At 50.6% G+C, this 18,208-nt stretch overlaps 1 protein-coding gene across 1 annotated transcript in view; it reads right to left on the bottom strand.

The window, feature by feature from the left end:
* Window positions 1–18,208, bottom strand: part of dysf (dysferlin, limb girdle muscular dystrophy 2B (autosomal recessive)) — a 272,132-nt gene that overhangs the window by 78,435 nt on the left and 175,489 nt on the right. The window contains 2 exon segments of the mRNA XM_064931015.1: window positions 12,064–12,137; window positions 12,329–12,491. Of these exon segments, the coding sequence (XP_064787087.1) occupies window positions 12,064–12,137; window positions 12,329–12,491 (237 nt within the window).

Raw genomic sequence — 18,208 nt, 5'->3', positions numbered from 1 at the left:
GATTTTCAGAGAACAAGACTCCATGTTCACTTCCAGGCCAAACTCAGTTTCTTGCCACGAGAATACCCCAGCTGTCTGGCCACTAAGTCAAGGGTGAAATACCAGAGGGTCTATATACCAGAGGGTCTATCTACCAGAGGAGGGTCTATCTACCAGAGGAGGGTCTATCTACCAGTGTCTATACACCAGAGGTGTCTCTACCAGAGGATCTATATACCAGAGGGTCTATCTACCAGAGGAGGGTCTATCTACCAGAGGAGGGTCTATCTACCAGAGGAGGGTCTATATACCAGAGGGTCTATCTACCAGGGGAGGGCCTATATACCAGAGGTGTCTCTACCAGAGGATCTATATACCAGACGAGGGTCTGTATACCAGAGGGTCTATATAGCAGAGGGTCTATCTACAAGAGGAGGGTCAATCTACCAGAGGAGGGTCTATATACCAGAGGAGGGTCTATATACCAGAGGGTCTATCTACCAGGGGAGGGTCTATATACCAGAAGAGGGTCTATCTACCAGAGGAGGGCCTATATACCAGAGGATGTATCTACCAGAGGGTCTATCTACCAGAGGAGGGTCTATCTACCAGAGGAGGGTCTATCTAACAGAGGAGGGTCTATCTACCAGAGGAGGGTCTATCTACCAGAGGAGGGTCTATCTACCAGAGGGTCTATCTACCAGAGGAGGGTCTATGTACCAGAGGAGGGTCTATGTACCAGAGGAGGGTCTATCTACCAGAGGAGGGTCTATCTACCAGAGGAGGGTCTATCTACCAGAGGAGGGTCTATGTACCAGAGGGTCTATATACCAGAGGAGGGTCTATATACCAGAGGAGGGTCTATATACCAGAGGAGGGTCTATATACCAGAGGAGGGTCTATCTACCAGAGGAGTGTCTATATACCAGAGGAGTGTCTATATGCCAGAGGGTCTATATACCAGAGGAGGGTCTATCTACCAGAGGAGGGTCTATCTACCAGAGGAGGGTCTATCTACCAGAGGATGTATCTACCAGAGGAGGGTCTATATACCAGAGGGTCTATATACCAGAGGAGGGTCTATCTACCAGAGGGTCTATCTACCAGAGGAGGGTCTATATACCAGAGGGTCTATCTACCAGAGGAGGGTCTATATACCAGAGGAGGGTCTATCTACCAGAGGAGGGTCTATCTACCAGAGGAGGGTCTATCTACCAGAGGAGGGTCTATCTGCCAGAGGAGGGTCTATGTACCAGAGGGTCTATATACCAGAGGAGGGTCTATATACCAGAGGAGGGTCTATATACCAGAGTAGGGTCTATCTACCAGAGGAGTGTCTATATGCCAGAGGGTCTATATACCAGAGGAGGGTCTATATACCAGAGGAGGGTCTATCTACCAGAGGAGGGTCTATCTACCAGAGGAGGGTCTATCTACCAGAGGATGTATCTACCAGAGGAGGGTCTATATACCAGAGGAGGGTCTATCTACCAGAGGAGGGTCTATCTACCATTGGAGGGTCTATATACCAGAGGGTCTATCTACCAGTGGAGGGCATATATACCAGAGGGTCTATATACCAGAGGAGGGTCTATCTACCAGAGGGTCTATCTACCAGAGGAGGGTCTATCTACCAGAGGAGGGTCTATATACCAGAGGAGGGTCTATCTACCAGAGGAGGGTCTATCTACCAGAGGAGGGTCTGTATACCAGAGGAGGGTCTATCTACCAGAGGAGGGTCTATCTACCAGAGGGTCTATATACCAGAGGGTCTATATACCAGAGGAGGGTCTATATACCGGAGGAGGGTCTATATACCAGAGGAGGGTCTATCTACCAGAGGAGTGTCTATATGCCAGAGGAGTGTCTATATGCCAGAGGGTCAATCTACCAGAGGAGGGTCTATCTACCGGAGGGTCAATCTACCAGAGGAGGGTCTATCTACCGGAGGGTCAATCTACCAGAGGAGGGTCTATATACCAGAGGAGGGTCTATATACCAGAGGAGGGTCTATCTACCAGAGGAGGGTCTATATACCAGAGGAGGGTCTATATACCAGAGGAGGGTATATCTACCAGAGGAGGGTCTATATACCAGAGGAGGGTCTATCTACCAGAGGAGGGTCTATATACCAGAGGAGGGTATATCTACCAGAGGAGGGTCTATATACCAGAGGAGGGTATATCTACCAGAGGAGGGTCTATATACCAGAGGAGGGTCTATCTACCAGAGGAGGGTCTATATACCAGAGGAGGGTATATCTACCAGAGGAGGGTCTATATACCAGAGGAGGGTATATCTACCAGAGGAGGGTCTATATACCAGAGGAGGGTCTATCTACCAGAGGAGGGAATATCTACCAGAGGGTCTATATACCAGAGGAGGGTCTATATACCAGAGGAGGGTCTATCTACCAGAGGAGGGTCTATCTACCAGAGGGTCTATATACCAGAGGAGGGTCTATATACCAGAGGAGGGTCTATATACCAGAGGGTCTATATACCAGAGGAGTGTCTATATGCAAGAGGCTCAATCTACCAGAGGAGGGTCTATATACCAGAGGAGGGTCTATCTACCAGAAGAGGGTCTATATACCAGAGGGTCTATCTACCAGAGGAGGGTCTATATACCAGAGGGTCTATCTAACAGAGGGTCTGTCTACTAGTGGAGGGTCTATCTACCAGAGGAGGGTCTATCTACCAGAGGAGGGTCTATCTACCAGAAGAGGGTTTATCTACCAGAGGAGGGTCTATATACCAGAGGGTCTATATACCAGAGGAGGGTCTATCTACCAGAAGAGGGTTGGTCTACCAGAGGAGGGTCTATATACCAGAGGGTCTATATACCAGAGGAGGGTCTATATACCAGAGGGTCTATATACCAGAGGTGGGTCTATATACCAGAGGGTCTATCTACCAGAGGGTCTGTCTACCAGTGGAGGGTCCATCTACCAGAGGGTCTATATACCAGAGGAGGGTCTATATACCAGAAGAAGGTTTATCTACCAGAGGAGGGTCTATATCCAGAGGGTCTATATACCAGAGGAGGGTCTATATACCAGAGGGTCTATCTACCAGAGGGTCTGTCTACCAGTGGAGGGTCCATCTACCAGAGGGTCTGTCTACCAGTGGAGGGTCCATCTACCAGAGGGGCTATATACCAGAGGAGGGTCTATCTACCAGAAGAGGGTTTATCTACCAGTGGAGGGTCCATCTACCAGAGGGTCTATATACCAGAGGAGGGTCTATCTACCAGAGGAGGGTCAATCTACCAGAGAGTCTATCTACCAGAGGGTCTATCTACCAGATGGTCTGTCTACCAGTGGAGGGTCTATCTACCAGAGGAGGGTCTATCTACCAGAGGGTCTATATACCAGAGGGTCTATATACCAGAGGAGGGTCTATATACCGGAGGAGGGTCTATATACCAGAGGAGGGTCTATCTACCAGAGGAGTGTCTATATGCCAGAGGAGTGTCTATATGCCAGAGGGTCAATCTACCAGAGGAGGGTCTATCTACCGGAGGGTCAATCTACCAGAGGAGGGTCTATCTACCGGAGGGTCAATCTACCAGAGGAGGGTCTATATACCAGAGGAGGGTCTATATACCAGAGGAGGGTCTATCTACCAGAGGAGGGTCTATATACCAGAGGAGGGTCTATATACCAGAGGAGGGTATATCTACCAGAGGAGGGTCTATATACCAGAGGAGGGTCTATCTACCAGAGGAGGGTCTATATACCAGAGGAGGGTATATCTACCAGAGGAGGGTCTATATACCAGAGGAGGGTATATCTACCAGAGGAGGGTCTATATACCAGAGGAGGGTCTATCTACCAGAGGAGGGTCTATATACCAGAGGAGGGTATATCTACCAGAGGAGGGTCTATATACCAGAGGAGGGTATATCTACCAGAGGAGGGTCTATATACCAGAGGAGGGTCTATCTACCAGAGGAGGGAATATCTACCAGAGGGTCTATATACCAGAGGAGGGTCTATATACCAGAGGAGGGTCTATCTACCAGAGGAGGGTCTATCTACCAGAGGGTCTATATACCAGAGGAGGGTCTATATACCAGAGGAGGGTCTATATACCAGAGGGTCTATATACCAGAGGAGTGTCTATATGCAAGAGGCTCAATCTACCAGAGGAGGGTCTATATACCAGAGGAGGGTCTATCTACCAGAAGAGGGTCTATATACCAGAGGGTCTATCTACCAGAGGAGGGTCTATATACCAGAGGGTCTATCTAACAGAGGGTCTGTCTACTAGTGGAGGGTCTATCTACCAGAGGAGGGTCTATCTACCAGAGGAGGGTCTATCTACCAGAAGAGGGTTTATCTACCAGAGGAGGGTCTATATACCAGAGGGTCTATATACCAGAGGAGGGTCTATCTACCAGAAGAGGGTTGGTCTACCAGAGGAGGGTCTATATACCAGAGGGTCTATATACCAGAGGAGGGTCTATATACCAGAGGGTCTATATACCAGAGGTGGGTCTATATACCAGAGGGTCTATCTACCAGAGGGTCTGTCTACCAGTGGAGGGTCCATCTACCAGAGGGTCTATATACCAGAGGAGGGTCTATATACCAGAAGAAGGTTTATCTACCAGAGGAGGGTCTATATCCAGAGGGTCTATATACCAGAGGAGGGTCTATATACCAGAGGGTCTATCTACCAGAGGGTCTGTCTACCAGTGGAGGGTCCATCTACCAGAGGGTCTGTCTACCAGTGGAGGGTCCATCTACCAGAGGGGCTATATACCAGAGGAGGGTCTATCTACCAGAAGAGGGTTTATCTACCAGTGGAGGGTCCATCTACCAGAGGGTCTATATACCAGAGGAGGGTCTATCTACCAGAGGAGGGTCAATCTACCAGAGAGTCTATCTACCAGAGGGTCTATCTACCAGATGGTCTGTCTACCAGTGGAGGGTCTATCTACCAGAGGGTCTATCTACCAGAGGAGGGTCTATCTACCAGAAGAGGGTTTATCTACCAGAGGAGGGTCTATATACCAGAGGGTCTATATACCAGAGGAGGGTCTGTCTACCAGAAGAGGGTTTATCTACCAGAGGAGGGTCTATATACCAGAGGGTCTATATACCAGAGGAGGGTCTATATACCAGAGGAGGGTCTATATACCAGAGGAGGGTCTATATACCAGAGGGTCTATCTACCAGAGAGTCAGTCTACCAGAGGAGGGTCTATCTACCAGAGGAGGGTCAATCTACCAGAGGAGGGTCTATCTAAAAGAGGAGGGTCTAAAAACCAGAGGAGGGTCTGTCTACCAGAGGAGGGTCTATCTACCAGAGGAGGGTCTATCTACCAGAAGAGGGTTTATCTACCAGTGGAGGGTCCATCTACCAGAGGAGGGTCTATCTACCAGATGGTCTGTCTACCAGTGGAGGGTCTATCTACCAGAGGGTCTATCTACCAGAGGGTCTATATTCCAGAGGATGTATCTACCAGAGGAGGGTCTATCTACCAGAGGAGGGTCTATCTACCAGAGGAGGGTCTATCTACCAGAGGGTCTATATACCAGAGGAGGGTCTATCTACCAGAGGAGGGTCTATCTACCAGAGGAGGGTCTATCTAAAAGAGGAGGGTCTATATACCAGAGGAGGGTCTGTCTACCAGAGGAGGGTCTATCTACCAGAGGAGGGTCTATCTACCAGAAGAGGGTTTATCTACCAGTGGAGGGTCCATCTACCAGAGGGTCTATATACCAGAGGAGGGTCTATATACCAGAGGAGGGTCTATCTACCAGAGGAGGGTCAATCTACCAGAGGGTCTATCTACCAGAGGGTCTATCTACCAGATGGTCTGTCTACCAGTGGAGGGTCTATCTACCAGAGGGTCTATCTACCAGAGGAGGGTCTATCTACCAGAAGAGGGTTTATCTACCAGAGGAGGGTCTATATACCAGAGGGTCTATATACCAGAGGAGGGTCTATCTACCAGAAGAGGGTTTATCTACCAGAGGAGGGTCTATATACCAGAGGGTCTATATACCAGAGGAGGGTCTATATACTAGAGGGTCTATATACCAGAGGGTCAGTCTACCAGAGGATGGTCTATCTACCAGAGGAGGGTCAATCTACCAGAGGGTCTGTCTACCAGTGGAGGGTCTATCTACCAGAGGGTCTATCTACCAGAGGGTCTATATTGCAGAGGATGTATCTACCAGAGGACGGTCTATCTACCAGAGGAGGGTCTATCTACCAGAGGAGGGTCTATCTACCAGAGGGTCTATATACCAGAGGAGGGTCTATCTACCAGAGGAGGGTCTATCTACCAGAGGAGGGTCTATCTAAAAGAGGAGGGTCTATATACCAGAGGAGTGTCTGTCTACCAGAGGAGGGTCTATCTACCAGAGGGTCTATCTACCAGAGGGTCTATATACCAGAGGAGGGTCTATCTACCAGAGGGTCAATCTACCAGAGGGTCTATCTACCAGAGGAGGGTCTATATACCAGAGGAGGGTCTATCTACCAGAGGAGGGTCTATATACCAGAGGAGGGTCTATCTACCAGAGGGTTAATCTACCAGAGGAGGGTCTATCTACCAGAAGAGGGTTTATATACCAGAGGAGGGTCTATATACCAGAGGAGGGTCTATATACCCGAGGAGGGTCTATCTACCAGAGGGTCAATCTACCAGAGGAGGGTCTATCTACCAGAAGAGGGTTTATATACCAGAGGAGGGTCTATCTACCAGAGGAGGGTCTATCTACCAGAGGAGGGTCTGTCTACCAGAGGAGGGTCTATCTACCAGAGGAGGGTCTGTCTACCAGAGGAGGGTCTATCTACCGGAGTGTCAATCTACCAGAGGAGGGTCTATATACCAGAGGAGGGTTTATCTACCAGAGGAGGGTCTATATACCAGAGGGTCTATATACCAGAGGAGGGTCTATATACCAGAGGGTCTATATACCAGAGGGTCAGTCTACCAGAGGAGGGTCTATCTACCAGAGGAGGGTCAATCTACCAGAGGGTCTGTCTACCAGTGGAGGGTCTATCTACCAGAGGGTCTATCTACCAGAAGGTCTATATTCCAGAGGATGTATCTAACAGAGGAGGGTCTATCTACCAGAGGAGGGTCTATCTACCAGAGGAGGGTCTATCTACCAGAGGAGGGTCTATCTACCAGAGGGTCTATATACCAGAGGAGGGTCTATCTACTATCTACCAGAGGAGGGTCTATCTACCAGAGGAGGTTCTATCTAAAAGAGGAGGGTCTATATACCAGAGGAGGGTCTGTCTACCAGAGGAGGGTCTATCTACCAGAGGGTCTATCTACCAGAGGGTCTATATACTAGAGGAGGGTCTATCTACCAGAGGGTCTATCTACCAGAGGGTCTATCTACCAGAGGAGGGTCTATATACCAGAGGAGGGTCTATCTACCAGAGGAGGGTCTATATACCAGAGGAGGGTCTATCTACCAGAGGGTCAATCTACCAGAGGAGGGTCTATCTACCAGAAGAGGGTTTATATACCAGAGGAGGGTCTATATACCAGAGGAGGGTCTATATACCCGAGGAGGGTCTGTCTACCAGAGGAGGGTCTGTCTACCAGAGGAGGGTCTGTCTACCAGAGGAGGGTCTATCTACCGGAGTGTCAATCTACCAGAGGAGGGTCTATATACCAGAGGAGGGTCTATATACCAGAGGAAGGTCTATGTACCAGAGGGTCTATATACCAGAGGAGGGTCTATATACCAGAGGAGGGTCTATATACCAGAGGAGGGTCTATATACCAGAGGAGGGTCTATATACCAGAAGAGGGTCTATCTACCAGAGGAGTGTCTATATGCCAGAGGAGTGTCTATATGCCAGAGGGTCTATATACCAGAGGAGGGTCTATCTACCAGAGGAGGGTCTATATACCAGAAGATGTATCTACCAGAGGGTCTATCTACCAGAGGAGGGTCTATCTACCAGAGGGTCTATATACCAGAGGAGGGTCTATCTACCAGAGGAGGGTCTATATACCAGAGGAGGGTCTATCTACCAGAGGGTCTATCTAAAAGAGGAGGGTCTATCTACCAGAGGTTCTATCTACCAGAGGAGGGTCTATCTAACAGAGGAGGGTCTATATACCAGAAGATGTATCTACCAGAGGGTCTATATACCAGAGGGTCTATATACCAGAGGGTCTAAATACCAGAGGGTCTAAATACCAGAGGAGGGTCTTTATACCAGTGGAGGGTTTATCTACCAGAGGGTCTATATACCAGAGGGTCTAAATACCAGAGGAGGGTCTTTATACCATTGGAGGGTCTATCTACCAGAGGGTCTATATACCAGAGGAGGGTCTATATACCAGAGGAGGGTCTATATACCAGAAGATGTATCTACCAGAGGGTCTATATACCATAGGGTCTATATACCAGAGGGTCTAAATACCAGAGGGTCTAAATACCAGAGGAGGGTCTTTATACCAGTGGAGGGTTTATCTACCAGAGGGTCTATATACCAGAGGAGGGTCTATATACCAGAGGAGGGTCTATATACCAGAAGATGTATCTACCAGAGGGTCTATATACCAGAGGGTCTATATACCAGAGGGTCTATCTACCAGAGGGTCTATATAACAGAGGAGGGTCTATCTACCAGAGGGTCTATATACCAGAGGAGGGTCTATCTACCAGAGGGTCTATATACCAGAGGAGGGTCTATATACCAGAGGGTCTATCTACCAGAGGGTCTGTCTACCAGAGGGTCTATATACCAGAGGAGGGTCTATATACCAGAGGGTCTATCTACCAGAGGGTCTATATACCAGAGGGTCTATATACCAGAGGAGGGTCTATCTACCAGAGGAGGGTCTATCTACCAGAGGGTCTATCTACCAGAGGGTCTATCTAACAGAGGGTCTATCTACCAGAGGGTCTATATACCAGAGGGTGTAAATACCAGAGGAGGGTCTTTATACCAGTGGAGGGTCTATCTACCAGAGGAGGGTCTATATACAAGAGGAGGGTCTGTATACCAGAGGGTCTATATACCAGAGGATCAATCTACCAGAGGGTCTATATACCAGAGGAGGGTCTATCTACCAAAGGGTCTATCTACCAGAGGGTCTATCTACCAGAGGGTCTATATACCAGAGGGTCTGTCTACCAGAGGGTCTATATACCAGAGGGTCTGTCTACCAGAGGGTCTATATACCAGAGGGTCTGTCTACCAGAGGGTCTATATACCAGAGGAGGGTCTATCTACCAGAGGGTCTATCTACCAGAGAAGGGTCTATCTACCAGAGAAGGGTCTATCTACCAGAGAAGGGTCTATCTACCAGAGGAGGGTCTATATACCAGAGGAGGGTCTATATACCAGAATATGTATCTACCAGAGGGTCTATATACCAGAGGGTCTATCTACCAGAGGAGGGTCTATCTACCAGAGGAGGGTCTATATACCAGAGGAGGGTCTATATACCAGAGGAGGGTCTATCTACCAGAGGAGGGTCTATATACCAGAGGAGGGTCTATCTACCAGAGGAGGGTCTATCTACCAGAGGAGGGTCTATATTCCAGAGGGTCTATATACCAGAGGAGGGTCTATATACCAGAGGGTCTATATACCAGAGGAGGGTCTATATACCAGAATATGTATCTACCAGAGGGTCTATATACCAGAGGGTCTATCTACCAGAGGAGGGTCTATCTACCAGAGGAGGGTCTATATACCAGAGGAGGGTCTATATACCAGAGGAGGGTCTATCTACCAGAGGAGGGTCTATATACCAGAGGAGGGTCTATCTACCAGAGGAGGGTCTATCTACCAGAGGAGGGTCTATATACCAGAGGGTCTATATACCAGAGGAGGGTCTATCTACCAGAAGAGCACTGTATCCAGCCCTGTAACCCAGCCCTGTAACCCAGCCCTGTACCCAGCCCTCTATCCAGCCCTGTAACCCAGCCCTGTACCCAGCCCTGTACCCAGCCCTGTACCCAACCCTGTAACCCAGCCCTGTACCCAGCCCTGTACCCAGCCCTGTAACCCAGCCCTGTAACCCAGCCCTGTACCCAGCCTTGTACCCAGCCCTGTACCCAGCCCTCTATCCAGCCCTGTACCCAGCCCTGTACCCAGCCCTGTACCCAGCCCTCTATCAAGCCCTGTATCCAGCCCTGTACCCAGCCCTGTACCCAGCCCTGTACCCAGCCCTGTACCCAACCCTGTACCCAACCCTGTACCCAGCCCTCTATCCAGCCCTGTAACCCAGCCCTGTACCCAGCCCTGTACCCAGCCCTGTACCCAACCCTGTAACCCAGCCCTGTACCCAGCCCTGTACCCAGCCCTGTAACCCAGCCCTGTAACCCAGCCCTGTACCCAGCCTTGTACCCAGCCCTGTACCCAGCCCTCTATCCAGCCCTGTACCCAGCCCTGTACCCAGCCCTGTACCCAGCCCTCTATCAAGCCCTGTATCCAGCCCTGTACCCAGCCCTGTACCCAGCCCTGTACCCAGCCCTGTACCCAACCCTGTACCCAACCCTGTACCCAGCCCTGTACCCAGCCCTGTACCCAGCCCTGTACCCAGCCCTGTACCCAGCCAAGTACCCAACCCTCTTTCCAACCCTCTTTCCAACCATGCACCCAGCCCTGTACCCAAACCTCTATCCAACCCTATATCCAACCCTGTACCCAACCCTGTACCCAACCCTGTAGGGTCATGGAGATATAGGACCAGGGTCATGGAGATATAGGACCAGGGTCATGGAGATATAGGACCAGGGTCATGGAGATATAGAACCAGGGTCATGGAGATATAGGACCAGGATCATGGAGATATAGGACCAGGGTCATGGAGATATAGGACCAGGGTCATGGAGATATAGGACCAGGGTCATGGAGATATAGGACCAGGGTCATGGAGATATAGGACCAGGGTCATGGAGATATAGGACCAGGGTCATGGAGATATAGGACCAGGGTCATGGAGATATAGGACCAGGGTCATGGAGATATAGGACCATGGTCATGGAGATATAGGACCAGGGTTATGGAGATATAGGAACAGGGTTATGGAGATATAGGACCAGGGTTATGGAGATATAGGACCAGGGTCATGGAGATATAGGACCAGGGTCATGGAGATATAGAACCAGGGTTATGGAGATATAGGACCAGGGTTATGGAGATATAGGACCAGGATCATGGAGATATAGGACCAGGGTCATGGAGATATAGGACCAGGGTCATGGAGATATAGGACCAAGGTCATGGAGATATAGGACCAGGGTCATGGAGATATAGGACCAGGGTCATGGAGATATAGGACCAGGGTCATGGAGATATAGGACCAGGGTCATGGAGATATAGGACCAGGGTCATGGAGATATAGGACCAGGGTCATGGAGATATAGGACCAGGGTCATGGAGATATAGGACAAGGGTTATGGAGATATAGGACCAGGGTCATGGAGATATAGGATCAGGGTTATGGAGATATAGGACCAGGGTCATGGAGATATAGGAACAGTGTCATGGAGATATAGGACCAGGGTCATGGAGATATAGGACCAGGGTCATGGAGATATAGGACCAGGGTCATGGAGATATAGGACCAGGGTCATGGAGATGACTGAGCTCAGGGTCATGGAGATATAGGACCAGGGTCATGGAGATATAGGACCAGGGTCATGGAGATATAGGACCAGGGTCATGGAGATATAGGACCAGGGTCATGGAGATGACTGAGCTCAGGGTCAGGCTCGAGGTCAGGGGGCGGGGCATGGGAGTAGGTTCTATATAGCTCACAGTGCAATGTGATTTTTGCATTGAACTTAAATTAACATTTTCAATTTTCTTTACATTATTGGAGTATAATGTCCATACTCTGTGTTAATTGTCTGATCTTTCTCTACCAATCAACACTCACACAGGTCAAAGGTTCATGCTGGAGAAAGATCAATGCCCACTGTCATCTTCTCCAGTTTGTTTTTTTCTTTTTTGTTTACCTTGTGTGAAATGCTCATGAAGTTGAATTCACTGATTGATTGATCAGTTGGTTGGTTGGTTGATCAATATGTTGGTTAACTTGTTGTTTGATTGGCTGGTTGATAGGTGACAGAGCCTACCTGTGAGGTGATGAGGGGTTCCTTGTCATCGATGTCGATCAGAACATCGTCACGAGGCGTCTGGACAACCTCCTCTGAAGAACACACACAGCAGAAGGTTCATAACGGTCCACGTGACGTTTCCAGGACAGTTAATGTTGTGTTTATTTACCTTCCTTTATCAACAAACACCATATTTTCTTTACAGCCAGTAACTCAACGTATGCCCTTTCATCTCTTCTTCCTCCAGCCCCCTCCCTCCCTCCTCTCTCTATCCCTCTCTTACCAAGCTCGTCCTCTTCCTCCTCCCCCTCTTCCTCAGGGGTACAGCGATAGTCCTCTAGGTTCCTGATTGTACACTGTCCCACCACCGGTTTCCTACCAAACTGTCTGTTGTCGATGATCTTCAGAATGATAGGTGGCATATAAAGCTCCTCACAGGGCAGTCTCTGGAGAGAAGAGGAGGGGAGAGGAGGATGAGAGAGGAGGGGAGAGGAGGGGAGAGGAGGATGAGAGAGGAGGGGAGAGGAGGATGAGAGAGGAGGGGAGAGGAGGAGAGAGGAGGGAGGAGGACAGAGGAGGGGAGAGGAGGGAGGAGGAGGGGAGAGGAGGGAGGAGGAGGGGAGAGCAGGGAGGAGGAGAGAAGAGGAGGGAGGAGGACAGAGGAGGATGAGAGAGGAGGAGAGAGCAGGGGAGAGGAGGAGGGAGGAGGAGAGCGGAGGAGGGAGGACGACAGAGGAGGAGAGGGGAGGAGGGAAGAGGAAGGAGGAAGAGGGAGGAAGAGGGAGGAGGAGGACAGAGGAGGACAGAGGAGGGGAGAGGAGGCGGGAGGAGAGAAGGAGAGAGGAGGAGAGAGGAAGGCGAGGAAGTGGGAAACATCAAGATGAAGAGATGGTCAATTCATAGGGGAGACGGGGATTGAGAGGGGAGACAGGTAGTGAGAGAGGAGACGGGTAGTGAGAGGGGAGATGGGGAGTAAGAGGGGTGACGGGGAGTGAGAGGGGAGACGGGGAGTGAGAGGGGAGACGGGGAGTGAGAGGGGAGACGGGGAGTGAGAGGAGAGACAGGGAGTGAGAGGAGAGACGGGGATTGAGAGGGGAGACGGGGAGTGAGAGGAGAGACAGGGAGTGAGAGGAGAGACGGGGAGTGAGAGGAGAGACAGGGAGTGAGAGGAGAGACGGGGAGTGAGAATGAGAGGGGAGACGGTGAGTGAGAGGAGAGACAGGGAGTGAGAATGAGAGGAGAGACGGGGAGTGAGAGGAGAGACAGGGAGTGAGAGGGGAGACGGGGAGTGAGAGGAGAGACAGGGAGTGAGAATGAGAGGGGAGACGGGGAGTGAGAGGAGAGACAGGGAGTGAGAGGAGAGACGGAGTGATAGGGGAGACAGGGAGTGAGAGGTGAGACAGGGAGTGAGAATGAGAGGGGAGACAGGGAGTGAGAGGAGAGACAGGGAGTGAGAGGGGAGACGGGGAGTGAGAGGAGAGACAGGGAGTGAGAATGAGAGGGGAGACGGGGATTGAGAGGAGAGACAGGGAGTGAGAGGAGAGACAGGGAGTGATAGGGGAGACAGGGAGTGAGAGGTGAGACAGGGAGTGAGAATGAGAGGGGAGACGGGGAGTGAGAGGTGAGACAGGGAGTGAGAATGAGAGGAGAGACAGGGAGTGAGAGGAGAGACAGGGAGTGAGAATGAGAGGAGAGACGGGGAGTGAGAGGAGAGACAGGGAGTGAGAATGAGAGGGGAGACGGGGAGTGAGAGGAGAGACAGGGAGTGAGAGGAGAGACGGAGTGATAGGGGAGACAGGGAGTGAGAGGTGAGACAGGGAGTGAGAATGAGAGGGGAGACAGGGAGTGAGAGGAGAGACAGGGAGTGAGAGGGGAGACGGGGAGTGAGAGGAGAGACAGGGAGTGAGAATGAGAGGGGAGACGTGGAGTGAGAGGAGAGACAGGGAGTGAGAATGAGAGGGGAGACGGGGATTGAGAGGAGAGACAGGGAGTGAGAGGAGAGACAGGGAGTGATAGGGGAGACAGGGAGTGAGAGGTGAGACAGGGAGTGAGAATGAGAGGGGAGACGGGGAGTGAGAGGTGAGACAGGGAGTGAGAATGAGAGGAGAGACAGGGAGTGAGAGGAGAGACGGGGAGTGAGAGGGGAGACGGGGAGTGAGAAGGGAGACGGGGAGTGAGAGGAGAGACGGGGAGTGAGAATGAGAGGGGAGACGTGGAGTGAGAGGAGAGACAGGGAGTGAGAATGAGAGGGGAGACGGGGATTGAGAGGAGAGACAGGGAGTGAGAATGAGAGGAGAGACGGGGATTGAGAGGGGAAAGAACAGATGATGAAATGAAGATGGATAATAGAGAGGGATGAAGATGTGATCCTGTCAGACATGCCACTAGGAGAGCATTACCTTTCCCTGTTCTCTCATTCGATTGGATGTTTATTTTTCCCTCCTCAGATTTGATTGGATATGCTGTGTAACTGCCTAAACAGAACATCAGTACGCTCAGCCAGTCTAGGAACACGTGATTACATGTCTAGGACTGGAAATGTAATCAAACGATGTTGTTTACGTTTTCTACACAGCTCCATGTGGACTCAGCCCATCCTCATCACGACCTCATCACCACGCCGGACCTTTCAGAGGGAGATGTTTTGGGCAAAATGGAGTCAGAATATGTGCTGCTGGCTAAGAATGAAGTGAGAAGGGCACAGATAAGATTATTTTTTTTGAGATGGCCTTTCTTAAAATAAGTTGAGCTTGTTTCTACGGTAACTGTACGGCTGTACTCTGTACATGTGGTGTTGGAAGTCCTCGGGATCATTTCTATTGGTCAAACAGATACCTTACACCGTTCTCTTTAATTATTTGTTAATTTTATTTGTTATTCTTAGTTATTTTTTAAAATGTAAACTCCATTGTTGGTTAGGGGCTTGTAAGTAAGCATTTCACTGATGTATTCGGCGCATGAGACAAATAAAATGTGATTTGATAAATTAGAAGTTCTGAGTGAATGAAGTCTGTCTATTGTGATTAGTTGATTAAGATCAAACTCTGAATGAAACCACATCATAGAGGAACTCGTTAGAGACGGATCCGAAGGAATGAGGACCGTTACGGAGGGTCTCTCTGCCTGATGAGGACCGTTACGGAGGGTCTCTCTGCCTGATGAGGACTGTTACGGAGGCTCTCTCTGCCTGATGAGGACTGTTACGGAGGGTCTCTCTGCCTGATGAGGACCGTTACGGAGGGTCTCTCTGCCTGATGAGGACCGTTACGGAGGGCCTCTCTCTGCCTGATGAGGACTGTTATGGAGGGTCTCTCTGCCTGATGAGGACTGTTACGGAGGGCCTCTCTGCCTGATGAGGACTGTTACGGAGGGCCTCTCTCTGCCTGATGAGGACTGTTACGGAGGGTCTCTCTGCCTGATGAGGACCGTTACGGAGGGTCTCTCTGCCTGATGAGGACTGTTACGGAGGGTCTCTCTCTGCCTGATGAGGACCGTTACGGAGGGCCTCTCTCTGCCTGATGAGGACTGTTACGGAGGGCCTCTCTCTGCCTGATGAGGACCGTTACGGAGGGCCTCTCTCTGCCTGATGAGGACCGTTACGGAGGGCCTCTCTCTGCCTGATGAGGACTGTTATGGAGGGTCTCTCTGCCTGATGAGGACTGTTACGGAGGGTCTCTCTCTGCCTGATGAGGACTGTTACGGAGGGCCTCTCTCTGCCTGATGAGGACCGTTACGGAGGGCCTCTCTCTGACTGATGAGGACCGTTATGGAGGGTCTCTCTGCCTGATGAGGACTGTTACGGAGGGTCTCTCTGCCTGATGAGGACTGTTATGGAGGGTCTCTCTCTGCCTGATGAGGACCGTTACGGAGGGCCTCTCTCTGCCTGATGAGGACTGTTACGGAGGGCCTCTCTGCCTGATGAGGACCGTTACAGAGGGTCTCTCTCTGCCTGATGAGGACTGTTACGGAGGGTCTCTCTCTGCCTGATGAGGACCGTTACAGAGGGTCTCTCTCTGCCTGATGAGGACTGTTACGGAGGGCCTCTCTCTGCCTGATGAGGACCGTTACAGAGGGTCTCTCTCTGCCTGATGAGGACCGTTACAGAGGGTCTCTCTCTGCCTGATGAGGACTGTTACGGAGGGTCTCTCTCTGCCTGATGAGGACTGTTACGGAGGGTCTCTCTCTGCCTGATGAGGACTGTTACGGAGGGTCTCTCTCTGCCTGCTGAGGACCGTTACGGAGGGCCTCTCTGCCTGATGAGGACCGTTACAGAGGGTCTCTCTCTGCCTGATGAGGACCGTTACGGAGGGTCTCTCTGCCTGATGAGGACCGTTACGGAGGGTCTCTCTGCCTGATGAGGACTGTTACGGAGGGCCTCTCTCTGCCTGATGAGGACTGTTACGGAGGGCCTCTCTCTGCCTGATGAGGACTGTCACGGAGGGTCTCTCTCTGCCTGATGAGGACCGTTACGGAGGCCCTCTCTCTGCCTGATGAGAACCGTTACGGAGGGTCTCTCTCTGCCTGATGAGGACCGTTACGGAGGGCCTCTCTCTGCCTGATGAGGACTGTTATGGAGGGCCTCTCTCTGCCTGATGAGGACTGTTACGGAGGGTCTCTCTCTGCCTGATGAGGACTGTTACGGAGGGTCTCTCTCTGCCTGATGAGGACCGTTACGGAGGGCCTCTCTGCCTGATGAGGACCGTTACGGAGGGTCTCTCTCTGCCTGATGAGGACTGTTACGTAGGGCCTCTCTCTGCCTGATGAGGACTGTTACGTAGGGCCTCTCTCTGCCTGATGAGGACCATTACGGAGGGTCTCTCTGCCTGATGAGGGCTGTTACGGAGGGCCTCTCTCTGCCTGATGAGGACTGTTACGGAGGGCCTCTCTCTGCCTGATGAGGACTGTTACGGAGGGCCTCTCTCTGCCTGATGAGGACCGTTACGGAGGGCCTCTCTCTGCCTGATGAGGACTGTTACGGAGGGCCTCTCTCTGCCTGATGAGGACCGTTACGGAGGGCCTCTCTCTGCCTGATGAGAACTGTTACGGAGGGTCTCTCTGCCTGATGAGGAGTGTGTCCCAAATGACAACTTATTCTCTATACAGGGCTCTGGTCAAAACCTTAGCACGGTGTTGACATTAGACATTCAGTCTCTCTGTTCTGGTGAATGATGACATCTATTGTCACAAAAAAAACATTCTGTGGCCTGAATCGAATAGTCCCAGCGATATGCAACTTTTCAGGGAAGTCAGGAACCAATACACGCAGTCAGTTGGGAAAGCAAAGGCTTGCTTTTTCAAACAGAAATATGCATCCTGCAGCTCTAATTCCAAAAAAGTATTGGGACACTGTAAAGTCCATGGAGAACACGAGCACCTCCTCCCAGCCGCCCACTGCTCTGAGGCTAGGAAACACTGTCACCACCGATAAATCCACCATAATCGAGAATTTCAATAAGCATTTCTCGACGGTTTGCAAATGCTTTCCTCCTGGCTACCCCAACCCCGGCCAAAAGCTCCGCACCCCCCACAGCTACTTGCCCAATCCTCCCCAGCTTCTCCTTCACCCAAATCCAGATAGCAGATGTTCTTGAAAGAGCTGCAAAGCCTGGACCCTTATAAATCAACCGGGCTAGACAATCTGGACCCTCTCTTTCTAAAATTATCCACCGCCATTGTTGCAACCCCAATTACCAGTCTGTTCAACCTCTCTTTCATATCGTCCCAGATCCCAAAAGACTGGAAAGCTACTGTGGTCTTCCCCTCTTCAAAGGGGGTGACACTCTAGACCCAAACTGTTGCACAGTTGAAGTCGGAAGTTTACAAACAACTTAGCCAAATATATTTAAACTCAGTTTTTCACAGTTCCTGACATTTAATCCTCGTAAAAAATGCTCTGTCTTAGGTCAGTTAAGACCACCACTTTTTTTAAAGAATGTGAAGCCTTCCACAAGCTTCCCACAATAAGTTGGGTGAATTTTGGCCCATTTGCCGCAATGTTGGAAGTATGCTTGGAGTCATTGTCCATTTGGAAGACTCATTTGCGACCAAGGTTTAACTTCCTGACTGATGTCTTGAGATGTTGCTTCAGTATATCCACATAATTTTCCTCCCTCATGATAGCATCTATTTTGTGAAGTGCACAAGTCCCTCCTGCAGCAAAGCA

Source organism: Oncorhynchus masou, chromosome 23 (assembly GCF_036934945.1).
Source record: "Oncorhynchus masou masou isolate Uvic2021 chromosome 23, UVic_Omas_1.1, whole genome shotgun sequence".
Taxonomy (NCBI): Eukaryota; Metazoa; Chordata; class Actinopteri; order Salmoniformes; family Salmonidae; genus Oncorhynchus; species Oncorhynchus masou.
Note: the sequence above shows the minus strand (reverse complement) of the source record. Positions and strands in the feature narration are given on the sequence as shown.